The sequence below is a fragment of the Hypomesus transpacificus genome, chromosome 11 (genome assembly GCF_021917145.1).
Source record: "Hypomesus transpacificus isolate Combined female chromosome 11, fHypTra1, whole genome shotgun sequence".
In the NCBI taxonomy this organism is placed as follows: Eukaryota; Metazoa; Chordata; class Actinopteri; order Osmeriformes; family Osmeridae; genus Hypomesus; species Hypomesus transpacificus.
The window spans coordinates 8,909,238-8,935,610 of NC_061070.1; the positions used below are offsets into that span (position 1 = coordinate 8,909,238).

At 44.4% G+C, this 26,373-nt stretch overlaps 1 protein-coding gene across 2 annotated transcripts; it reads right to left on the reverse strand.

The window, feature by feature from the left end:
* Positions 1-197: 197 nt before the first annotated feature.
* On the reverse strand, positions 198-25,943 carry ugp2b (UDP-glucose pyrophosphorylase 2b). Of its 2 annotated transcripts, none has more exons than XM_047029820.1 (10): positions 25,845-25,943; positions 20,197-20,324; positions 19,398-19,505; positions 14,022-14,207; positions 11,215-11,348; positions 8,436-8,733; positions 7,992-8,189; positions 3,066-3,308; positions 1,226-1,330; positions 198-1,054 (listed from the first exon to the last, which is right to left on the reverse strand). In XM_047029820.1, the coding sequence occupies exons 2-10, from the start codon at positions 20,293-20,295 to the stop codon at positions 947-949; spliced, it is 1,479 nt and encodes a 492-aa protein (XP_046885776.1). In that variant the 5' UTR covers positions 20,296-20,324; positions 25,845-25,943; the 3' UTR covers positions 198-946. The 2 variants fall into 2 exon arrangements, with proteins under 2 accessions (XP_046885776.1, XP_046885775.1); XM_047029819.1 differs by lacking the exon at positions 25,845-25,943 and adding an exon at positions 24,715-25,185.
* Between the last annotated feature and the right edge of the window lie 430 nt (positions 25,944-26,373).

Below are 26,373 nucleotides of genomic sequence, written 5' to 3' on the forward strand. Positions count from 1 at the left end.
ACACAGTACTTGCTGTGTAGAACTTAAAATTGTAAATCTCATGTCACACATGATAATGAAAACGTGGCTTATTTTTCCACAATTTTCCACTCACTGTAGTGGTACAAAGATATTAATAGACATTTTTATTCGGTGATACTTTCTGTAAATCAAGTAGGAATTGTGTTACAAGGATAGAATAGACAAAGAGCAGGTTGTTTGACTTGTATATTGCACTTTATTCAGCTCCAGGGTTGAAGCTGGGAAAGGGCCATGGTCTTGCAGCTCAAACCCACATTCACAGATTTACACACTTATTGCTTTCAGACTTAATGCTGCTGACAATGCATCCAGCTCAGACATTGGTTTGTCAACCCACCAATGTATGTGTGTGTATATGTCAATCATCTATGTCTCAATAACAGTTTTTAAACACTTGTTGAACCAAATACTAGACCTAGCCTCTCACCATCTCTCTGGAGAGACAGCTTGGAGTGAAAAAAAGGATTGATTGACAGACACAGTAAGGTAGAGGTGGAGGTACGGGTATGTTTGCGAAGACATACAAATATTGACGAAGACAATCTGATTTTGTAAACTATGCTGATAAAAAAAAAGTAATGCACATTATAGTGTTGTTCAATCCTTCATCATTTGGATACTTATATCATAAACATATTCTAAAGGATTGTACAGAAGGGGTATGTATTTCAAGGATGCAACCATATATCAATAATATATGGCAGAGATCATTGATCTGATATGGCCTTCAATTATGTTTCTCACATGTATTACAGACTTCATAAATGGTATCAAATATGAACTACATGTACTGCAGGGATATCAGACCAGTGACTCATTCTAAATATGGCACCATTCCTTAGGAGTATGTTTGGGGTGATGTGAATCAATGGCAAGAGGTGTGTGTGAGTGGATAGGTCACATGACAAGGGAGCAGGTGAAGACCTCAGTGGTCCAGGATGCGCAGGTTGCCCGACACAATCTTATTCTCCAGCATGGAACCAGCTGGAATGTCGATTCGATCTCCATGATTGGCTATGATGATTACCGTTCCCTACAGGGGGTAAGAGGAGGCTGATGGTTACAAAAGGACTGTCGGATTTAGAGAAATGTGCTTTTCTGGTTTACTAGTACATTCAGTAAAACTAGCTAAGTAAAACCAGTTTAATTAGACTTGAAGAAAAATGGGGTGTTTCAAAGTCTAGGGTCCCGATGCTAGACCCACCTTCAAAGAAACTTGCTTTCCGAACGTGACGTCTCCAGACACCGTTAAATGGTCCAGCTCCAGCATATCTGGAATGCTCTCGAAGCGAGTCACATACTCTTGGACCTGTGGAGATGAACAGATGGATGAGACAGACAAGACAGATGAACAAGGACCTCAGTGGTTTCAGTGGACAGGCAGAGATGGGGTCAGGTTCAAACCCAGAGTATTGTCTCTGACTAGTACAGCATCGTCTGGCCAGTACAGTGCAATGTTCTCTCCCTTCCACACTGCCCCCTGCAGACAGTGTAACATGGGTATACAGTGGACCACCACAGTCTTTCTGTCCTGGCTGAGGCTGATAAGGCAGTACCACGCCTTTCTGTCATAAACAAAGTGTACTGCATGACATCAAAGTAGGGACAGGGGGAGGGATAAAGGAGTGAATAATGAAGGGACATAAATCACCTCCACTATCTCTGACCAGGCTAGGCCACACTGCATTGCAGGGGTTTGTGTGTTGAGCTACAGAAAACATACAGTACTTATCGAGAAGTGGGACCACAGTGGGACTGGAATATATCCTATTCTAGTGATGATCATGTTTTTGGTGTGCAATCATCTGACTTGACCTTGTATGAACATCTGGTGACTGAAAATGCCACAGTCCTAGCAAGGTTGTTTGACTAAATTAATAACTGCAGGTTTGTTCTACACAACCAAATTCTGCATGTACTTTAAATATCTTGTTTTGTGTGTTTAATTTTTGCTGTGTGCTGTCAGCCAACTAATCCGGAGATATTTCTCCAAAAACATTAAATTTTGTGTGACAATAGAAGTCACATAAAACTTTGTTGCAGTGTATTCTATAAGACCTTATTATGGTTCAACAGTACATCAGTGGATGGAATAAGTAATAGGCTTTTAACATAAATAAATGGTGTTGGTGTTGTGTGCTTCAACATTTATCTTGCTAGATAACAGGATTAAGAGGGGTCATAAGTGTTCAGGATGGGTTGAGTAGACCTTGACAGTAGGCAACAGGTGACAGTGAAACAGGAAATGATTAATGTATAATACGCCTTCAACTCTAATTAATCAATGGATGTTCAGTGTAATTAAAATACCCAGGTAGGGCGTTTTAGGGGAGCTTCTAACCAAAAGAAACAAGCTATAACTGATAACTATGAATCCCCTTTCAAGAGAAGGATTACTATTCAGAAATTAAGTTCATTGTTTATATTTCTTCACTTCAACAGTCACCAATGAAACCAACCAATTTGACTGATGCCCCTTTTCTACCAACATGGAATGAGTTCCGTTCCAGTTAGCGCACCTAATTTTGAACTGTTCAGAGTATTTCAACCAAACATTAATAGGTTTACAAACAAAACAATTGGTTCCCTGCTGGAACTGAAAAATTGAGAATCATTTTTTTCTTGACTTGAAGCACGAACCAAGAAGATAATTGTTGTGAGTTTCGATCAAATTCGTAACTTAATAATTCCATCATTTAAATTTGGTAGCCCTAAATAGCCCTAAATATCACATATCACTATGTGTTCGTTCTTTTAAATTAAAGTACATTTTGGGAAACTGTTGGTTATAATGATGCCTTTAAGCATGCCCAGATTTCCAAGTTGTTTACAACTTGTACATTCGCCTTGTGTGACATTAAGCAGCCTCAATATTAGTGGAACGCCCTTTGTTGATGAAATATCCTTGATTACAAAGGTTCTGCTCACAACAGGTGGAAACGTGAACCGGTTCGCTAGGTAGCACCACGGTTTCCAGGATCCTGAACAGAACCGATTCAAGGACCAGAGCTAACTTGGGGGAACACAAGTACAACTGCTGTCACCTTGGTGAAGGAGCTGCCCAGTTTGACGTGGGGCGTGGTGGGAAACTCCCTCTTCTGGCTCATGTTCAGTGACCCAGCCTCCAGGCTGTACAGGTTGGACATGACCAATAGGAGGTCGGAGGTGGTCTTGACAGGCAGGAAGCGGCTGCGGGGCACGTTGATGCCCAGAGCGTTGTCAAAGCTCTTGATGGCAGCGCCCACCGCGGTCTCCAGCTGGATCACGTTCTGCCCCCCGTCCAGGGTCTGGTGACCGTGTGTAGGCCCATGCCACCATGGAGGGAGGAGAGGGTACAGATGGTTAGACACATGTCACATGATATGGGTTTAACTGAATCAATCCACTCCCAAAATTCCATTCCCATTCCACCCCTTCTCATAGGCAGCACACCCATGTATCACAAGACTGGCATGTTTCACAAGCATAACCTGTTTTGATGCGGTGTACCAACCACTAGAATGTAGGTAAATTAGGGTTAGTATTTCCTCCATGGGTTACTGTATAATTGTATCTATACTGTACAACAACAGCACACAACTTCCTAAGGACCACCACTGGTCCAGAATTCAATGTTTTCTATGACCACAAATGGTACAGAATTCAACTGTACAGTAACATCCAATTCATAGTTGAAGTTTCTGGAAGGGCACAGTATTACAGATACAGAAGGTTGTCAGGACAACCTGTAGCTAGCTATAGTGACAGGGTTTCCCACAGCACCTTTCAGTTAAGGCGGCCGCCTAAGCAACACATGCCTGCAGCCTTAACTACGTAGTAAAAAAACAAAACATCCGCCGTTGTCCTGTTTTCTCCCTTCCATTCCAAACCGTGAACAACGCCTGTCTCCCTTCTCTGCAGAACACATCAGTCTATCGCACAAACTAGTCGTCATCATCCCCCCCCCCCCCCCCCCCCCCCCCCCCCCCCCCCCCCCCCCCCGCCGGTCCGACGGCAACCCACCCTACCACCTTAACTAACCAATTTTCTGCAGGAAACCCTGAGTGAGTTACCTCAGCGGGTGAATGCAAGGGATTTGGTTACAGTATCCTCATAGGCATCTTAGGCCATGCCTCGCCACACTTCACTACACTCCATGAACTGTGATACTTCAGCTGTTTTGTGTGTGCTCATTATTAATACATTCAAAGTTATTACCAAATTAAACTTCTACAAGATCAAATTGGCCCCCCCAAAATATACCTTGCTTGCTTATTTTGATGTTTAACTTATTATGACGTTAACTTTCTCTCCTTGTTATAATGTAAAAGTACAATAGGCAATACTGTTTTCTGTAAAAGGACAGTTTTGTCGCCTATACATGCAGTGTAAGCTAATGGGGCCCTCAGAGTTGTTTAGCAACAGACAGATCAGTGCCAGTGAAATGTCATATTCAAGTTCTCGGAGAGTCCTGCTACATTCCAGCCAACAGGTTTCGCCGAGGCAGGCATTTCTCTTGGCTGACTTTGTGAAACCACCGTCAATGAAATAGGATCTGGAGGAAAGCATGGACGTTCAGACAAGAACAGGTGGCGCCGTTTCTCATATTCAGATTTGTTTTGAATGTTACCTACTGCAGCTTTTTCAAGAGCACCATTGTATTTAGATCCCCTATTGTTTGTATTTTCTTTCAACAATCTCTAGTTAAATGCACAATGCAGCACTGTGCAGCACTGTGCAGCACTGTGCAGCACTGTGCAGCACTGTGCAGCTAGCCTGAGACTGCTCTGCTGACAGGCTATTTAACAGGTTTTACAGAGGGAAGCTACACAAGCTGAGGTCAAACAACGCATAGTTTCTCTCAGCAGGTTTACCTTATGCAGCCCTCCGGAGGAGACTGTTTGGCGGCAAATCAACAAAGTGTCCCGATATGCTTCCCTGAGGCACCACTGGTATTTGTTTATAGATGCGAGCGTTGTTGGAAAGTATCCAAGGTAATACTATAGCTAGACAATAACCAAGAAAACACACACAAACTCTCTCTCTCTCTTTCTCCTCCTCTCTCTTCCTTTCATACACAAACACGTTTCGATTTAACTAAATAAATACAGCTAAAACAGCTTTCTCCCACCTTCCTGCATCGATTGGGGCAGCCCACTAGGACAGCGGCCAGATATCCAGATCAGCCATAGCCACTACCTTTAACACTAACCTGGATCCTCCTATTACACCACCCCACCCACCCCCCCCTCTGATTGAGCTGTGACAGGAAGCCTAAAGAATAGACGCAGACACATCTGAAGTGCCGAGGCTTTCTGCATCATTTATTCAGAGGGGGTGCTCTCTGGACAGCACAGAGAGCACAGCGCTGCTGCTCCATGGGATCCACTCTGCTCTGCTAAACATAGCTGCAGCTGCTACCACGCTCTACAGACGGCAGGGCTGCTACCACGCTCTACAGACGGCAGGGCTGCTACCACGCTCTACAGACGGCAGGGCTGCTACCACGCTCTACAGACGGCAGGGCTGCTACCACGCTCTACAGACGGCAGGGCTGCTACCACGCTCTACAGACGGCAGGGCTGCTACCACGCTCTACAGACGGCAGGGCTGCTACCACGCTCTACAGACGGCAGGGCTGCTACCACGCTCTACAGACGGCAGGGCTGCTACCACGCTCTACAGACGGCAGGGCTGCTACCACGCTCTACAGACGGCAGGGCTGCTACCACGCTCTACAGACGGCAGGGCTGCTACCACGCTCTACAGACGGCAGGGCTGCTACCACGCTCTACAGACGGCAGGGCTGCTACCACGCTCTACAGACGGCAGGGCTGCTACCACGCTCTACAGACGGCAGGGCTGCTACCACGCTCTACAGACGGCAGGGCTGCTACCACGCTCTACAGACGGCAGGGCTGCTACCACGCTCTACAGACGGCAGGGCTGCTACCACGCTCTACAGACGGCAGGGCTGCTACCACGCTCTACAGACGGCAGGGCTGCTACCACGCTCTACAGACGGCAGGGCTGCTACCACGCTCTACAGACGGCAGGGCTGCTACCACGCTCTACAGACGGCAGGGCTGCTACCACGCTCTACAGACGGCAGGGCTGCTACCACGCTCTACAGACGGCAGGGCTGCTACCACGCTCTACAGACGGCAGGGCTGCTACCACGCTCTACAGACGGCAGGGCTGCTACCACGCTCTACAGACGGCAGGGCTGCTACCACGCTCTACAGACGGCAGGGCTGCTACCACGCTCTACAGACGGCAGGGCTGCTACCACGCTCTACAGACGGCAGGGCTGCTACCACGCTCTACAGACGGCAGGGCTGCTACCACGCTCTACAGACGGCAGGGCTGCTACCACGCTCTACAGACGGCAGGGCTGCTACCACGCTCTACAGACGGCAGGGCTGCTACCACGCTCTACAGACGGCAGGGCTGCTACCACGCTCTACAGACGGCAGGGCTGCTACCACGCTCTACAGACGGCAGGGCTGCTACCACGCTCTACAGACGGCAGGGCTGCTACCACGCTCTACAGACGGCAGGGCTGCTACCACGCTCTACAGACGGCAGGGCTGCTACCACGCTCTACAGACGGCAGGGCTGCTACCACGCTCTACAGACGGCAGGGCTGCTACCACGCTCTACAGACGGCAGGGCTGCTACCACGCTCTACAGACGGCAGGGCTGCTACCACGCTCTACAGACGGCAGGGCTGCTACCACGCTCTACAGACGGCAGGGCTGCTACCACGCTCTACAGACGGCAGGGCTGCTACCACGCTCTACAGACGGCAGGGCTGCTACCACGCTCTACAGACGGCAGGGCTGCTACCACGCTCTACAGACGGCAGGGCTGCTACCACGCTCTACAGACGGCAGGGCTGCTACCACGCTCTACAGACGGCAGGGCTGCTACCACGCTCTACAGACGGCAGGGCTGCTACCACGCTCTACAGACGGCAGGGCTGCTACCACGCTCTACAGACGGCAGGGCTGCTACCACGCTCTACAGACGGCAGGGCTGCTACCACGCTCTACAGACGGCAGGGCTGCTACCACGCTCTACAGACGGCAGGGCTGCTACCACGCTCTACAGACGGCAGGGCTGCTACCACGCTCTACAGACGGCAGGGCTGCTACCACGCTCTACAGACGGCAGGGCTGCTACCACGCTCTACAGACGGCAGGGCTGCTACCACGCTCTACAGACGGCAGGGCTGCTACCACGCTCTACAGACGGCAGGGCTGCTACCACGCTCTACAGACGGCAGGGCTGCTACCACGCTCTACAGACGGCAGGGCTGCTACCACGCTCTACAGACGGCAGGGCTGCTACCACGCTCTACAGACGGCAGGGCTGCTACCACGCTCTACAGACGGCAGGGCTGCTACCACGCTCTACAGACGGCAGGGCTGCTACCACGCTCTACAGATGGCAGGGCTGCTACCACGCTCTACAGACGGCAGGGCTGCTACCACGCTCTACAGACGGCAGGGCTGCTACCACGCTCTACAGACGGCAGGGCTGCTACCACGCTCTACAGACGGCAGGGCTGCTACCACGCTCTACAGACGTGGATAGACACACACCTTCTTCAACTCCTGAACAGAAGTCAAAAGTGCCCAGGGGGGTTGCATCTGTTTGCAGGCTACTCTGTCATTCTAACCAGAGAGAAGCTTCTTTCCGTTTGATTATTCTTGAAGGGGATAAAGCGAGGCCTTCCTGACAGACAGGGGTGGAGCAGATCGACCTATCAGATCGTTATCGTAATGATGCAGGAAGCAGAAAGGGAGACAAAGTCTTTGCTTGGTAGATCATACAGTGCCAAAAATCCATGGATTTGGTTGAACAGGAAGTTAACGTGTGCGTGTGTGTGACTGCACACATTCGTGAGTACATGCACAGTGTTGGTGAACAAATGCATGCTGCTGAGTGTGCGTGTGTTGTGTGTGCGTGTGTGTGTGTCCTCGCACCTTGGGGTTGACGATGATCTCCATATCCATGGCGTTCTGCTCCTGCAGCCTCTTGATAGCTGCCAGGGAGATCCACAGATTGTTGGTGTTGAAGATCTTGAACTTGGTCACGGACTTGAACTCGTCCACATGGGCCTTGGGCACCTGGGCGATCTCCAACAGCCGCAGCTTGCCGTTGTACTGGATGAGGGTGCCACCCTGCGACAAGGGAGGAGGAGCGCCGAGTGAGCCAAACGTCCAGCTGTCTGGCCGTGTGCAACAGAAGTACCAGCGGGCGGGTCAGCATCGGGACAGAAGAACAGCGGAGCGTCCTTTAAACCCGAATCCCTCCTTCTCCCCACCACTCTCTTACCGAGACAACCGGACAAACACGGAACGGACAAACGGCCAAGCACAATGGGAAGGAGGCGATCCGAACGCGGACCGATCGGAGAGGCGTCCTACCTTGACGTCGGCGCGGGTCTTGTCCGTCACCTCCATGATGAACTCGCAGCGCTTGCCGTTGGGCTGGCTCGCCAGGTGGTGCAGGATGTGCAGGTCCACGGTGGCGCCCAGGTTGTCGATGTTGGACACGAAGATGTACTCCTTGCCCTGGGCGATCAGCTGGTCCAGCAGACCCGAGTTGTAGAAGCTGGCGTAGATGTCGCCGTGCCCCGGCGGGTACCACCCGTCGGCGTTCTCGCCGGTCATGCCCATGTCCTTGGCCACGGGGAGGAGGGACTCCTTGTTGACTCGGGGGTACCTGAGGGAGGGAGGGAGACAAAAGATGGGGAGTTAGGGAGAGAAAGGGGGCAAAACGGAGAGGGCAGGAGCGAGAAAGGAGAAGAAAAAGAGGAGAGAGAGTTGAGGCGTACTATAGGTCAAGTTTGTGTTATGAAATGTTATGCAAAGAGAAGACACCACTCTTTGGCCTAAGGGATATGGGGCTGTTTAGCAGGATTTGTCAGAACGCCTCTTCAGGCCAACAGGTCCTCTTGTGTTTGAGTATTCAAAGTGAATAGTATTGAAAGTGAATACTCAAAGAACATCATAAAACATAAGATACAAGAATCCTCCAGCACCATTTAAACCACGATGCTACTTCACCAAAAAGCTTCCAAGATGAACTCGTCTACAAATCCGAACCTGTTAAGAGTGCGTGATTAACAGCAAGGGTGCAATTACACAGGAAGGGTCCCTAATCACCGGCAGTTTCTGACGGATCAAAGCGGGGTTAGGCCAGGGAGAGTGTCGGACGTGTCTCGTCTCAGACGGGGATGTGAGGGGCTTAGGTTAGGCAGACTCTCCTGGCAGGGATGAGAAGGGTCAGGTGAGAGGAGAGGGTTGAAGTCTCGTTAAGATCGGATTTGGAAGGAAACGAACACTCTTGGATGCTGACTGGAAATGACTACAGCTCCCTCTCAGATCAAGACATCAAAGGCTGGCTTGTTAGATGTTCTCACACAAAATGCAGAGACTGGAGTGGGAGACAAGAGGAAGGGTGGGGTCTATGTTTTCTGCTTTGGGAAAGGGGGGGAGAGAGAACAACAGCTGCCATCATGTAGGGAAAAAACATTGCGGTTGAATTTTAATCGCAGCTTTGCTATTATCAAGCTGCAAGAATTTCAAATTCAAAACTTTTCAACTATTTCAGTCCTGGAAGGGCCCAGGAACAAACTATCAACCCATTGGTTACAGATGCCCCACTGTACCTACTGAGCTACAGCCACTTCAATGTAAATTGAGGTTCTGTTTCAGCTCAAAGTCATAAATTCACATATCAAGGTGAAACTTCACACAGTAACAAGGTCATGTTGTCTTGTAGGCTGTTAGCCAAAATACATTTTTATAGTGTCCAAAAGATATATAGCCTACTGTCATATCATACAGCCCAACATGGAACGTTATTAACCAGTATTTCATTTGGTTCTAACCGGTTCAGGAACGATAATTTCAAGCAGAGCCATTTAAAAAGCTGTAACTATCTCTATCTCTCTCTTTACATGGCTCTGATTTTCAGGTACGTTAAATCGGAAATACAGATACTGCTCGGAAACAAACCGATAAAAAAAAGGGGCTTCTGGTTTGAATCCCTGATTTGCTTCAACATCTAGGAATCTGATTAGTCAGTCTGATAACTGCTTCTCACGTGACAGTCACTCACCATGTTTAGTAGATTATTGTAATTTGATCAGGTTTAATCTGCTTATCATAGTATATAACCAACATTACCCAAATGTCCCCATCCAGGGATTAATTAACTGTTATCTTATCTAATGCACACAGGACTGGTGACGTGCTAGAGTGTTCAACCACTTTCCATTTAATTCCCCTTCACTCATTAAATTAGAAATTCTCTCTCTCACACATACACACGCACACACGTCAAGCAGCCTTTGAACATCTCTCTTGATCTCCCCCATCCGTCTCTACCTCTCCTCCTCTACCATTCTCTATTTCTCCTATCTCTCTTTCATTTCCCTCATTTCAATCCCTCCCTTTCTCTCTCCCTCTCTTCCCAGTAAGGTCGGACGTGCAATAAACATCAGTACAAAGAGGAAAGACAGATGAACGAGGGTCTTGCAAAATGCTATGGATCGTTTCAAACTGAAACACCTGAGCTCCATGAATCGACCTGTAAGATAAAGGAATGCATCCCACCTTCAGACTCAAGGACCCTGTCAGTTAAGCCCTCTCCTCAGTGTCAGCCACTGTCTGGCCTTAGTCTAGCTGGCATTCAAAACTAAACGAACCACCACAGGGACGCACAGGGACTGTAATCTTTCCCATCAGAAACCGCCCGTAATCCGACTGTCATTATTTTCCCCCACCAAACTTTCTGTACAGCATGTGATTTCTCACATCAAAGCTCTTGAATAATTCAGACGGTGGCATAAAACAAGGACCCTTTAGATGACTAAACAAAGGTCCTATCCTTAAATATTGATCCTACATATAGTATGCAGCATTTATACACACACACACACACGTGCGTGTGTGTGAGTGCGAGAGTCGGGATGGTGAGGTAGGGACAGCAGTTTGAGGTTGGGCTACAGAGACAATTGAAAACAATGGTTTTAGGGAGTACAATGAAGGACAGTAAAGTACTGACACATGCTGCTGGTGGCGTTTCTTTAGCACACCCAAAACAGTGGCTCAGAGTGAGAAAGGGTGTGTTCTCTGGGGATAGGCCTGGGAGCTGCTGTACCTACTGTAGGCGTTCCCTCAACCTTTCCACAGTTACCTGCTCTGGTTGAAGGTGTGTATCTTGACACGGTGGTGTGTGTACTTCTGGAGGATCTTCTTGGTGTCCTCGTCAGTATTGAAGGAGTTCATGAGGACCAGGGGTACGTCTGTGTTGTAGGTCTTGTTCAAGTGCTGAGAAAGAGAGATTGGAACCGATTGAACACAAATCTTGATGCAAATCAATTCTATCGAGTTAACCACTTTTGAAGTTGGAAGTTAGCGAAGTAACTTCAGGTTTAACCCTGGGTTTTCAGTGTCACAACGGTGGCTCATTTCTCAACGGGGTAGATCACCATGGCAACTTATGCTGCACAGGTTATGTTCCAGATAACAGTATTAAAAGCACTTCAATTTTGTTGGAAAATTGCATTGTCGTTTCTTAAAAGATCCAGTGACCTCGGCGCACTAATAGTTTGAGTCTGAGTATAGTTTAGTTTGTAGCCCGTATACCAATATTATCTTAAAACAGAGACTGATTAAAGCACTGAATCCTTGAATGTCCTTGTTGACCTAAGATTTGCTTATAAAGTATTTGCTTATTACTGCTTTGAATTATGCTTTAGGCTATTTGTTCTTTACTTGCTCAAAATACTTTTTAACAGTGTCGTGCAGCTGAAAGAATGAGGCTAAAACTGCCTTACAGTCCATAAGAATAGGCTACACCTAGTAACACAAACATGTAATGGAATACAAGTCATAGTTATGGGCAGATCCATGCCTACTCATGCCTTAATGCTGGGGCAGTGATAAATTAACTTATAATTAAAATAAAAAACATAAAATGAATCATATTTGTTTAATAGGGTTAGGGTTAGGGTTAAGGTATAAGTGGAAGGCTTGTGGAAGGCCTACTCTGTTAGACCTGTCCATGTTTGCGATTGGTCATATGGAGCAAACACCGCTGTCTTTGACGTGAACACGCTCATGACTAGACCTGGGTTGAGTTAACAAGTTGATAACCCCCGTCGTGACACTGCTCAGCATGATTGTGGTTGATAGTCTTATTGAAGACAGCTAACTAAAAGATATCCCCAGGCATGTTGAACCCTCTTCGTAGTACAGGCCCCAGTTTTAATAGCTGTACTATAGCAAACAATGTTTTAAATGTGTATTGCACCACGTGTAACCGATCACCAAGTGGAGACGGTTTCAATTTGAATGTTTACATTTTCCTTCTTAGGAACTTTGAAAAGGATGTGTGCTTACGATCACCCACTGGACAATGGACGTCGGCTTCAGGGCTTTGGGTGTGTCACCATAACGTGGCGAGGGAGAAGTGCAAACAGTTATAGAGAAGATCATGACTGGGAGGAGGGAAAAGCCTTGGATGACTAAAGCAATACCCCGCCCCCATATTTCTAAAGGACGGAAAAACAAACGGTGTTTGCTCTGGCATAACGTTACATTGAAAATGCTAATGAGCCCACAATTGAATTGTTGTTTTAATGACACTCGGCTTGACCTTGGCAAAGGCAGCGTGATCCAACCCAGGAATCCTCTTAAAGACGGCCTCTATTCATACCTGAAAGTCATCTCTGTTCTAACTCAACTGGCTGGATGAAAGCTTACACAGTCAGTCATCAGGTGTCCACTTACATCTGAATGGATGGGATGACGCAGAGCGTGCATTTTAGAGAACATAATTGGGGCAAGAGTTGTACTGAAAAGAATCAGTTTTCTTCCTGAAAGCTCAGATTTTGTATGAAGGTAATTTGACCAGCCCCTGAAAGGTAAAATGGATGCCTTTTAGAACCACAGGGAGGTGAGGTTGATAGAGGACGCTGAGTGTAAAAAGAGTGGAGCTGTGTGGTTTTCTGTGTATTGCAGTCTGTTACACACACAATGTCCTGAAAGGTGTTCCTGATCTTGTGGTTTGTATCTGATGTATTTCTTCACACCAGAATAGACTTTGGCTATAGTGGCACACACACACACACACACACACACACACAGACACAGACACACAGACAAATACACTGGCCTTACAAATGCAGAGAGAGTGCACACATACGCACTTCTCTTAGACCCAGCACACTGTGTGCTCTGTTTCTCAGCCAAACGTCTTAACCTGCCCATTGACTGATCCTCTTTCACCCCACCCACCTCCTGGAACTGTACAGAAAAGCCTTTTTCAAGAGAAACCTTCCACTAACATTCAAAATCATGTGTTTGCCTCTCCTCCAGACACAGTATATGAGTAAGCTACAGCGTGTGCCTTAGGAATGCCACGCTCAGCTCACCAGGGAGAGGGAGTAAGAGGGATGCACATGTGCTTGTAATTTAGAAAAACCTGGAAAATGATTTGCGGGAATTTTCTGTAAACCACAGTGTCTTTTCCATTGCAAGTTTCTGGTATGTCGGACAAATACTGAGTTCAATCCTTTCGCTTGCTTGATTATACGTGTCTTCCCCAAACTCACAAAAGCAACACAGCACTTTAGTACTACTGACATTTGACTATGGAAAAGATGTTCGTCGGGCCTGGCCTTTTTCATAACCTCACCATGACCTCATCACAGTGCTTTGTCTTAGTAATGTGGCCCAACCCTTGAGACATTCAAATAATTTCTGAAAGGACGTTAACTGTGGATTACATAGCACTTTATGTGTGAAAGTCCATAAAGGTTAAATAGATTTAGCATTATAGACATACTTAAAAGCAAAACAATTAAATAATAATGTACTCGTTAGAACTGAGCATGTACCTGGCAGTATATAACTGTATGACAGATAATGGTCTCTGCGACAAAATGAGGTTGTAATGTGTGTGACTAGGCCCGTTGAGGACATCCGAGAGGCGGTCACCTCGATCTGCTGCACGGTGAGGTCCAGGAAGGTGTTCTCGTTGCGGACGCCGATGAGACTCTTGGGGCCCTTGCAGCCCATGCTGGTGCCCAAACCTCCGTTCAGCTTAACCACCACCAGCTTGTTCAGGCTGTCCGCCACGCTGTCTGGAAGGCCGCGTGCCGCTATCCTGTCGTACGGCTGGATCTGTGGTGGGGAGGAGACAAGACCATGTCAGGAAGGCTTTATTGGGTCAATAGCGCGGCACCTTGCATCAGCGCGTTCCTGCCAGTAATGGACCTTTTGACGAGCACTTCCTCTAAGCTCAGCCACACCGGAGAAGGCACGATATAAAGAGAGGATCAAGGTCTGACAAAGCAGTAGAGACAAACCATGTGTTAAGAACAAGTAAGAGAGATGAGATCGAGAGAGAGAGAGAGTAGATTAAGAATGAGAAACAGATCAAGACAGAGACAGAAAATGAAAGAGGTAGAGCAAAGGGTTAAAGTCAGAGAGAGAGAGAGTACTAGCGAGGAGGAAAGAGACTCGAATAACTAAAACGATAAGCAAAGGAAGGGAATCAGCAGTTTCGTTAAACAAAAGGTGAAGAGGATATACGTCAAGTCTTTCATTGGAATGCTTCTCACTCAGAATCAATATGGTGGCTGGTATTTATTATCGCTTAGCTTTAAAAGCAGAACAATGTGCCTCTGCACACTGGGTCTTAAAATCTTACCCAGACTTTTAAGGAGTGTGGGTCCATTGTGTAAGTGTATATAAGTGAAAATGAAAAGGCATGCGTGTGTAAGTGTGCATATACATGCATGCATTCATGCGTGTGTGTGTGTGCAACTGGGGGAGGACAGTGGGTCATGGCTCATCCTGTCTCCTTTTCTGCTGAGTCATTCCTTTGTCTCAGAACTATCACACATGGTCAGATACAGAGAGAGAAACTGGCATACTGGTTCTTATTAATGAGGTACCAAAATGAAAATTCTGTGCCCAAACCAAAATTCAGCATGCTGAAAATGACTTCTTCATTTTTTCGACCTACTTTAAAATCGTATTCATGAATTTGAACTGAAAAACAAAATCAAGATCAAAAAAGATCACTCTTTCATTGAAACACAACGTGATAGTGGCTCGATCGAACAAGAGTGTAATCTGACAGCTGAGGGGCGGGTCTTGGTGGTTCATATTTTCTGCCTTTCTTCTCCAATATTTTGGTGCATTCCTAGTTTTTACGGACATCCATGGTGGTCTGGTAAATCCCATGGGCTCAATGAGACAAAAGCAACAAACTACCTGCAACCTCAAACCAGATGAAAGCTGACTCCCAACATCGTCATTTTGCTTACATAAATATTGTGTCAAATAATAGGCCTTGTGTTCACACTGAATTCTTGCAAATTGATGAGGAGGGCAAGCTGACTCCAGTACGTGTGTGTTAGCACAGAAATGTATACCACCTGTGAGGAGCGAGTGCTTCATTACCCAATAATAAGGAGAGTGATTTTGAGATGCAAATGTTCCTCTGCCCTCTCTGGGTTTCATTACTTACATCTGTGTGTGTGTGTGTGAGTGTGAGTGCTTACTGCACATGATTGCTAATGAATCACCACCGTATGACGTCCTTTTGTGTGTAACAAGTCTCTCCAGCTCCATCTCTACCTTTCTCTATTTGAATAAAACAGAGCATACTGTTCATTGGAAACGAATCACTCCCGTATCCTGCTTTCCACATGTATAACCATGGAGAGAAAGTGTCATGTCATTGGCTGGTGTGTAAACATGAGCGACAGGAAGGGGTGTGGCTTGGGTTATCCAACAGACACTCATGCTATTGTGTCAGCTGGTATGGGAGTACATTCCACAGGAATGCGGCAATGCACTGAATTGCATGTGCTGGTTGTGACGTACAGCCAGTTGAATTAATGACAGCGGACATCCGGGATCCTTTTCAGAGAGCACCTCTGTCTCTAAGCTGTTTAGGATCAGTGTTTACTATGAACTAGGGATCTCCATGGAGAACCAATTCCCCTCCCAAGTGCTGTGGCATGACGAGAAGAACCCAAAATCTTAAAACCAAAATATGCAGGCCAGCCCCTACGGGTGTCGAACCTGAGCTATCGGAACTATGCCTTACCGGAATGCTCCATAACCCCCCCATCCACTGACTCTCCAGTCTCCTAAAGGCCTGCCAAGCAGCCTTCATGTTAGTCCTTCATGTTAGGCAGCATGTCAATCGTTGCCATGGCACTCACACAGAATGGCCTAGGATGCAAGACACATCTCTTTCACTCACACAGACGCCATATGACCTGCATCCAGTTTGCTTTCTCTAAGAAGCGCGCCTCACATTCCAGAGTGCCATTAAGCTCATTATGCTGCAACAGTCTGTGAGCATACACAGCCTCTCTCTTCCTCCATCCCTTTCTCCCTTTCCCCTCAAACTAATTGTGAACCCATTAATACAGTCCCTCTATCCATCTTCAACTTCTCATTTTATCTCACTTCACTGTCTTGCTCCCGTCTCTCCTCTCCACACCTTTTTGTAGCTGTCTTTCACCCTTTTCTGTATTCTCTTCTCTGTTTCTTTCAGTTTCCTCCATTTCACAACCAGCTCCCACTTCTTGTCGGACAGGACAGCATCTGTTTGAAAGAAGGGCGCATGAGGCCTGGCGTGCACTCAACCACTCTTTCTCCATTTGCTCATCGCTCCTTCCTCTCCTCCCCTCTCTCTCTGCCTCCCTCCCTCCTTTCCCCCCCATTTTCTCTTCCCTCTTCTTTGGCTTGCACATCCACTTCTCCCACCATTCCACCTCCCGCACACACACACAAACACCCCCCCTTCTCGCCCGCACACCCACACATTTTTCTTTTAGAACTTAATAACTACATGAATATGCCCATCCCCAGCGAGGGTTGATGCTGCATCCCCATCCGCACTGTAAATCAGACTAGGGAACAAACCAGGCTTTGTGCTTCAGTGTGTGTGTGTGTGCACACGCATGCTCGTGAGGTGAAATATGAGAATCCAATAATACGGGAAATAACAGGAAATGTTGGGTGAGAATTCACAGAGGGAGTCAGAGGGATGATTTCTGGTAGAGTCCATCAGCTCTGATGGTGGAAGAGTAAAGGTTCTTGTCAGGCTAGTGTTTTCCTCCAAAGGACTATGAAAGATTGGTTGTGGGATGTGTTTTGATGTGCAAACCCAAAAAAACTCCGATATTGCTTATCTTTTTGTCCTATGCCAGAATTGAAATACTGTTCTAAACAAAGACTGGAGTCGAATTATTGGTAGAAATAACTGGCCTAATAAGTATTTTCACATTTTAAGAAAAAATACACACAAACAAATCATGTGACATGTTGATGGCAGTGTTTCAAACGTTTTTACCCAGAAGATTTTCTCGCTGTATAATTATATGAACGCTGTGAGGTTCAATGTCACACGTATATGTATTTTTATTTTTTATGGGAGTCCGAGCCATTTCTGCTCTGCCTTAAATTTTAAGCTTTGTACTAGCGGGGCAATGATGACCACGGGCACTTGCTTACAGCACTACAGTACAGGACAGTACACACACAAAGCTGTGAGGAGACATCAAAGAGCCTCCCACGAGATCTGGCAACCCAACGTTCTGGAACTGAAGGGAGCCTAGCAACTTTCTGCATTTCACACAGAGAAACCTTTCAACCTCGCACTGAGCTGAAGGAGGGTTATGACAGACCAAAACTCTAAAACTGGGGGACTAAAATGGAAACCTGATTTCCAAAAACTAACAAGAGTAGACTAATTGAATTTAAAAAAAAAATATGTGAGGTACGACAACTGACTTTTGGACCGGACAGGATATCCAAATATAAGAGGCTTTTTACAGTTGATGCAAAGAGACAACATACTGTAACTCCAGTGGCATTAACAACAATCTTGTTCACTGGATTTTTAGCTAATGTAATGAGTGGCAGCCTTGTATTAACAAACCTGGCCACAAGGAAGGATGGGGGAGGAATATGGCCTTGTTCTCTATCGAGACCAAGCAGAGCTGGATCAAAGTGAACAGATGCCTTGCAGATTTAGAAAGACCTGGATTTGAACTGAGGATGTGAGCTGCATTGCAATAAGCTTCGATATCACTTCTGTATATTCTGTCGGTGAAAGTTTTCAAAAGGACAGCAAAAGAGAAGTAAATGCATCTACATGAGCGTACAAAAGTACTTTAAGTTTACAAAACAATATAATTAGCTAGTGCCTGACAAAAGCATGAACCTCCACCATTACAAGAATTCAACAGCAGAGTTGGATTAACAGTCTAGTAAATCAAAATGATTTTCCCAGTGTCATACTATAGTTCTAACAAAGAACCTCACTGATGTCAGCACAGCTATGTAGATGGGGTACGAGAGCGTTTCGAAGAAACGGAACCTTCTAGAAAACAGATGAAACATTCTGAATGGTGCTGACATGTATGTAATCATATCCCTCTGTCTTACATACACTCCACTGTTCCTGGAGCCACGCAAGTGATTACTTGCCACACAATTATGCAACACCACGCACTGACACAACACTTTGTCCGCCTTGCCTCTCGGACACCAAAAACTAACACACTGTTTTGATGCTTTTCTAGGCTCTCTCTCTGTAATCTATCGCTTGAGTGGTTCTTATCTTTCACACATCTTGTCCCAGAGATAGGGTAGAGTGCAATAGCACAAGAAGGGATGGAATGGTGACTGACTCTTAGAGACTCATTTTCAAAAGAACTTTTTTACGGGCAAAAATCTATTCAAACTACCATAACCCTTTTTTAGCTTGGTTTGATTTAAGGTATGTAACATGTCCCCAAAAACTTGAATATCAGACACTCTAGTTGGCTTAAGCAAAAGTTCAATGTATCTGAAATGATTGTTAATACTGTGTTAAGTGGTTTGATATTGGTAAAAGATGCTCTCTATACTAGCAGTTTTAACATGTATATATAGGGGAATTAAAATGACACCAAATGAATCCTTCACATAGTTAATGTTAAGGACTATAGAATGAGTATGATCCATCCGGCCATAATGCTCAATAACTACTCGTAATAAGTCTATTATACATACACACAAGTACACAGTCATATAAACCGTAGATGCATGCACACAAGCACACACAAAGCTGATTATAAAAAGGAACATATCCTGCACACTGTGGTCCCAGTCTTCTGTGAGAGACGCTGATGGCTCTGGAGTAGTAGTAGTGGAGAGGAGAGCTGGCTGCTCAGGGCAAAACAGCCCAACACTGGTCACTCTGTGTGGAAATCCACCCTTAACTGAGTCGTTTTCGCGAATAGCACTCCCCTATTACTAATTAAACACACACTCACACACACAATCTCTCCAATAGCTTACCGAGTCTTCTGGAGGTCTGTGTATCTTTGCCCACTCGACTGAAGGTCCCTTCACCTGTAGAAATCTGTGGAAGATCTTCTTGAAGCCCTCAAAGTCTTTTGTAGACACCTGGAAAACACAATTGTTCCACTGTCGTTAGTTAAAAAACAACTATTGCTGTACCTGCTTTTTCTGAAAAAGTTTTGGAAGTTTTTGGAATTATATGTAAAAACAATAATACAATTAAACATTCATAGGTAAAGCAGACTATTATTTATTTGTTTTGTTTCAATATATGTATGAGGTAGTTTAATGAATGGAAGTTATTATGTAGCGGCTTTAAGTACACACAAAAGTAACAGGACAGTTACTGTAAGTAAATAGCTAGGATGCATTAGTAACCCAGTATATGGTATGTCCTTATTGGGATGGATGGATAGATGGATAGATAAAGAGAGACAGTCACGTTAACACTAAACTACAGTATGTGTCACTTCCGTGTTTCCCCTCCTTCAGTCTTGAACCTCCCCCCTCCTAATCGCTACCAAGTGGGCTTAGAAATAGGAAGGGGGAGGGGTGGAAAGGTACAGAGAGAGAAAGAGAGCGGTTGAAATAAAATAAATAATAAGAAGGGCAGAGTGAACTGTGACAGTCCTCCAGACTCTCAGCAGCATGCACAGCTGTGATGAGTGTTAGGCAGGCATATGGGACATATTAGTATCATGGAACATCTAATTGGTTTTGGTTCTTACGAAAGTGGACAGTATGTGTGTGTATGGTTGTGTGTGTATGTGGGCATAAGTGGATGTTTGAGCGTGACCTCTTTCTCAGCTCCTGTGGCCGTGTCCAGCAGCATCTCCAGCTCTGTATGCATGGAGCTCTCCAGCTGCTGCCGCATCACTTCCTGAAACTCGGCCATCCCTCCGTTGGCCAAGCCCTTAGTCAGACCTGCATAGGACACAAGGGGACAAAAAAAAGACTTACTAAACCGGTCCAATGACACACAATAAGGCCCCAACAAATCATGAGATCTCATAAACTTGGTTAATCTCTCCATATGGAATGCGGTAACCTCTCTGTTGAAACCAGTAAGAACTGGATCCAGCTGTATTGGTTTAGAAACCTATACTGCTGGACCATACTGCGATACCAGTAGCAATCCATGACTCTTAAACCTTGGCCCTCTGACCCCAATTACTAGTTGGAAAAAAACATGATACAGCGGGCACACAGCATTAGGCTTGCATAAAATGGTGTTGGTCATTACGCAATATTTGAGCCAGCCCTTGCGGCACTATTTACAGTAATTGTGCATAATGATGTTGCGTTGGTACATTTAGCCCACAGATTGACTGGTCATTCTGCACAAAAACTATAACATATTGGTAGGGTGACCAGATTTGAGTTTGTGAAAAAGAGGACACTTCGTCGGGGCGGCGGGGTTGGGGGTGGGGGGGTGGCAGTGTATTGCATGCGGCCAGGGGCGCCGTATAGGGGGGAAAAGTTAGGGCGATTCTAAGGGCCCCCAAAAAATTGAAAATAAATGATCAAAAAATATAAATATATATTTTATTTTTCATGGGCCCCCCCCCAAAAAAAGCCCCTGCACCATGTGAATATATACAAATGTCAGAAATTAAATGACTAAAATCACACAAATGACTAGGCTATATGATAATTTATTTATTGAAACGTAACAAAATTGCAAAGTGCAAATATAAAACAAATCTTTTGTGTGGCATTTAGTCCAATGCTTCTGTGGCTTTCAGTGGTTGTTTGATGTCTTAAATGTGGCTAGTCCATATATTAAAGAAATAATGATAACAAATAAAACATTCTAAATAATACATTCTTTATATGGCCACATATTAAAAGAAAAAATTAAGACGCTTTTCAGTCCTCATATTAAAGCAATAATGATAACAAAGGCGGCAAGGTGCTCAGTGTTGCCAGATTGGAAATTGCAAAGTATCATACAAGCAGTGTTGGGTGTAACGCGTTACTGTAATTAAATTACTTATCCACTGAAAAAGTAAAGTAAGGGATTACTGTTCATTTTTTGGTAATTTAATTACAGTTACTTGTAATGTACTTGCGTTACATACTGTAAATTAGTCAAACAGTATAAATCAATATTGAATTTAAATCTAAATGTGTCGTTTTAGGGTAAAAGTGAACGCTGCCTCTTTAAAATCGTTAGCTGTAGTACAGTTGCACGGGAGACGTGAGTTTTTGCTGCATACGCGCGGGCTCTTGCGGTTTGAAGTGGAAGATTTCGGACTCGGCTAAAGCAAGTAGCTCTAGCTGTTTCACCAAATGGAAATATTCCAAGTACTTTACCTTTTAGTCACAGGTTGAAAAGAACATTAATGTAAAGTTCAAGCTATGTCCTGGGGAGAAAAAACGATATGCGGCTGCAGCTAGCACAAGTAACCTACTGAAGCACCTCACAAGGCAGCATTGACGAACATTTTTGAGTGATCCATGTTCATCAGAATCACAAAGGGATTTATAATCGCCATGAAAATTTGTACAGACAAGGAATTTACTTTGGCATCGACAGATAACACCTCAGCAACACCTGTTAAGCAGGCAAACTTGATTTTACATCGCCAGTGCAGAAAGTGTCTGAAGGTGAGTTTAAAAAAATTATTGCAAACTAGATTGCAGGAAGAGATGCTACGGCTGCATACTGTAGAATCCTGTGATGTCATGTTTAACTTAAAGTCAAGCTTTTGTGTTATGCACATATTGTTTGGTAACTAAAGATGAAAGGTTACATGTGTTACTAAAATGTTAAGTATTAGTAGGCTATGTTTTAAAAAGCTAAAAGGCTAAACTATTCCAAGTTTGACTTGTATTTAATTCTTGAAAGACTTTCCTTTCTGTTGTCTATCCAGTCAAGGTTTATAGGGATTGCAATAAGTAATGCATTACATTACTTATTAAGTTATTAAATTACTTTTCAGACAGAGTAATTACAAAAGTATTTTTAATACAATATTGATGAAGTAGTTAGTAATTAATTACTATTTTGAACTAACTCACCCAACACTGCGTACAAGGCTCAAAATGATCGTATTTGGAGGATAACTATCATACATCTGGCAACACTGAGAAGGTGGTCGACCAATGACAGTTCTCTCTAGTCAGAGCTCACTCAAGAAGGTGGAACCAGAGCCTGTTTAAGGAGAGCCTGCCCACTCCCTGTTAAGCCCCATATGTAGCAATTTGCAGTTCCACCAGAGTACCACTGGGAGAGATCCATTTAAACCAGTTTATTCTACTCTATTCGACATTCCCGAGACAGCAACGCGCTCTGGTAGAATACTATACGTGTTGCCTTCCCGGTTTGTTCAAATTGATGCTAAATAAGCAATTTTTTCGATGAAAACAACTAGCTAGCACTAGCTATCGAAAGAGTGAAAACTTTAAATCGTAGAATAGAGTAGAATAAACTGGTTTAAATAAGCCTAAATACAAACTTCCTACTTAATAACCAGTATAGCAACCATGACAGTTTCCTACTAGCACGTGTAGCTATCTCAGGAATTTAAGGTCGGCATAGCGACCTTCGGAATAGCATTGTGACGTCAGGTAGGACACTATTTGCATAGACATATATACATTTGGCCCTAGGACAGAGGCAGCAAAATTCTGATAGGGTGACAAAAGGGGATTTTTTTCATTTAACTCTTCACATTCCAACACAAACTGAATAGACAGGATTGAAGGGTTTATTTCAGAAACATTGGGCCCCATTCTCGAATGCAGTTAAGAAGAATTTAAGAAGGAATTTCTTCTGAAATGCGATTCCTTAAAAAACCACAAGGATGAAATGAATCGCATTTAAGAAAACTCTGTGTTTGAAGTGTTAATGAAGTTATGAGAAATCGTTGGTGATTGCGTTCACATCAACTCTACAGATTATGGTAAGCCGTTTTATAATTTAACCCGTGAATTCTTGATATCCAAAATTTGAATTCTTGATATCAAGAAGCATTTTGTATATCAAGAATTCGAATTTTGGACATCAAGAATTCATGGGTTAAATTATAAAACGGCTTGCCATAACAAACATCCTCGGATTTAAATAATTATAATAATTAACCTTGCTTAGTGTGCACACTGTTAGATCCAGTGGAGAACAATTCCACTGCTCATCTTACTGGTATGATGTTGCACCGATGCACCTGTGCACCGGTTGCTTTTCGCTTGGCCATAACTTGTGTTCCTGTTGCTTTCCTAATTGTGCCGATTCTGACTGCACACGTCACTGCTGTTGCGTGCCCTTATAAGGAGCTGTCGGGGCGTGTATGCAAATTCAGGAGCACGAGGATGCGCTTTCAACTTAAGAAAACTCTTCCCGGAGAGCACAGCTCAGAAAACTTCTGCTGCGTAGGAACACATTTTCAAGCGTTCTTGAATTTGTCAGATGTCTTTTTCTTACGTTGTTTTTCCGAAGCCAGTAAGAAACATTTTAGAAGAAACTTCAGAAAATGTTTGAGAATGAGGCGCATTGTCTTTAGATTGTCATATTATGAATTGATAAAATACAATTAGAACAGATTACTTAAAAAATATATATATATTAGGCCCCCTCTGAGGGTCCTGACAGTTCCCCACTGATACTCACTCTACATATAGTCCCATTTACAGTTAAGGATTGAATTGGTCTCATTTTAATATAGAACTATGATTAAATTCTAGTTATCAGTATGTGGGACTTTTCTATGATCTGGATGGGTGTGAACACTTGTTGGAATGCTAAAACAGAAGCAGACACTTAGAGAACACAAATGTGGGAGGAGTGTGTGTGTGTGACTGGGTATTAACACACAGGTTTGCACTCATTCTTTTTAATGATCACACCGTAGCTGATAACTTTGTGTTTTTAGAGCTGCAATCAAACCCCAAGGTGATAGAAATGTTAATAGTAAATGGAAAAAGTCTGTCCACATAGGTTAGACTTTGTCCTCTCAGTGTGTATAACTCATGTCTAGTTTAACCACATATTAGGTGACAGTTCTCCTTGACTTGGGCAGTATTCTTCTTAGATTTGTTTTCAATTTTGAACTTGATGAATCTGTGACTGTATATTTTAAGCAGTGCAATGTCTAAATGTACATTGTAACCTGTACACCAGAGCAAAGACAGATTCAAACACAAACTAGGAAATATAGGCTAGTTGTGATTTCCTTGGAATATAATCTTAATTGTAACCAAGTGAAAAGTAAATTAGAAGAGGTCAGCCTCTTGATAACATGGTTATATTAGATATACATTTAATAATTACACATGCATTATTCATAAGTCAATGCTTCTAAACGTCACTTACCTTCAATATAAAGTGCCATATCTTATAGTGTAGGTTCACTGTCAATAAACTACTATTAAGCAACACCTTGACAGTTTCAATCAATCCAATGGATAGCAATAGTCTTCAATTAAATCTCTATCTAGTCTAAGGAATGAATGTACATCGATAAAAAGATATAGCTGCATAAAATTCCACAGGAATAAAAAAAATATCTTGCTCCAAATGGGGATTCATTCAATTGTACATTCCGCGACACTGATGCGAAACCAACTTGCTAGAGCCCCTGCTCATAGAACATCCTTAAGCACCCCATCATCATTCTCTCGCTTGAAATTTTGAAAGCAGTCCGACCTTAAAACGATTAGATCGCGTTTCTCGCTAAATGGTAGCTAAAATAATCTTCGTTTTGCTCTATATTGTCCGGTGAATGCAGCGATACAACCAGAGCTGGTCGCTTTATTGCTTTTTAGATCTCTCCCTTTCCCAATTCAATAAACCACGTCACACTTCCTCGAGTCCAATGCACGCCCCCTCTCCCTTGCCTCGCCCCCATCATTGATTATTATCAAGTTAACATATTCTCCTAGCCCCAAAAAAGAAGATACAAAACACGAAGTCTGTTGAATAAAAACAACTGCGGTGCGTGCTTCAAAATATCAGGTATTGGACAGTGTCAGTACAGCCTCTCACAGAGACACTGACAGTGTCGATGATGTGGAAATGTAGTCTTCGCGTTAGTCTAGCTACATTTTGTTGAGCCAGATAACACAGTTTATTGACAAGACGCCAGACCGATGCCATCGTGCGAACTCGAGTTTTAAAGAGTTGCAGTGAACGTCAGTGACCGTATTACAGTATGGCGTTTTGGACGCAACCTAGCCTAGCTCCTTACTGAAGCTATGGCGTTTTGGACGCAACCTAGCCTAGCTCCTTACTGAAGCTATGGCGTTTTGGACGCAACCTAGCCTAGCTCCTTACTGAAGCTGTAGGCTAGCTAGAGCTAGCTAGCTAACGTAACCAGCTGTGGATGAAGCACTATCAGGCCAGCCGGGACATTTGTACAATTATGCTGCACCCAAAATGTATGATATTAACTGGGGCTATGAGACATTTCATGACAATCACATTTAAAATAAATATGTCCTTACTGTGTGGCTGTTTCAGATGATGCTGCCTAAACAAAGGTGCGACGGACTGTCCCTTCTTTGAGTAACCCCAAAACGCGAGACCCGGCAAAAAAATGTAATGGAGTAGTTACATTTAAAAAATAAAAATTGTTTAAAATGCTATTCAAATTGAATAACTATATTTGCTAAATAAAGAAGTCTGTACGTTTGGTACAATAACATGGAATGCGAGAAGCTAACCAGTTCTACGTTTAAAGGAACTGGCCAATGAAAATGCAGCTTTGCTTTGGTCAAGGTTCTTCACATGGGCTCATTCACGCCAGAAATAATGTTCCTGCTAAATTTATCTGGAGCCATGCATGATGCATCATAATTAAAATGTGCATAGTTCTGGTGTTGACGGCGTGTTCACACATCAAATTATTAATCATTTAGTTATTGATAAGCATCCATCACACTCTCGTTCGGTCAGTAATACATATTTTTGCATTTGTCCCGTCACTTGTTGAGCCACACAAAATGCTCGGAAGGTTGCAGGAAACATTTACAT

What these genes read in the sequence shown, in the direction of transcription:
- ugp2b (XM_047029819.1), bottom strand. An exon ending in ACAGACCTCCAGAAGACTCG is followed by an intron (nt 14,208 to 19,397) that starts GTAAGCTATTGG and finishes TCCCCACCACAG; the next exon opens with ATCCAGCCGTACGACAGGAT. An exon ending in GAAAGCAAGTTTCTTTGAAG is followed by an intron (nt 1,055 to 1,225) that starts GTGGGTCTAGCA and finishes TACCCCCTGTAG; the next exon opens with GGAACGGTAATCATCATAGC.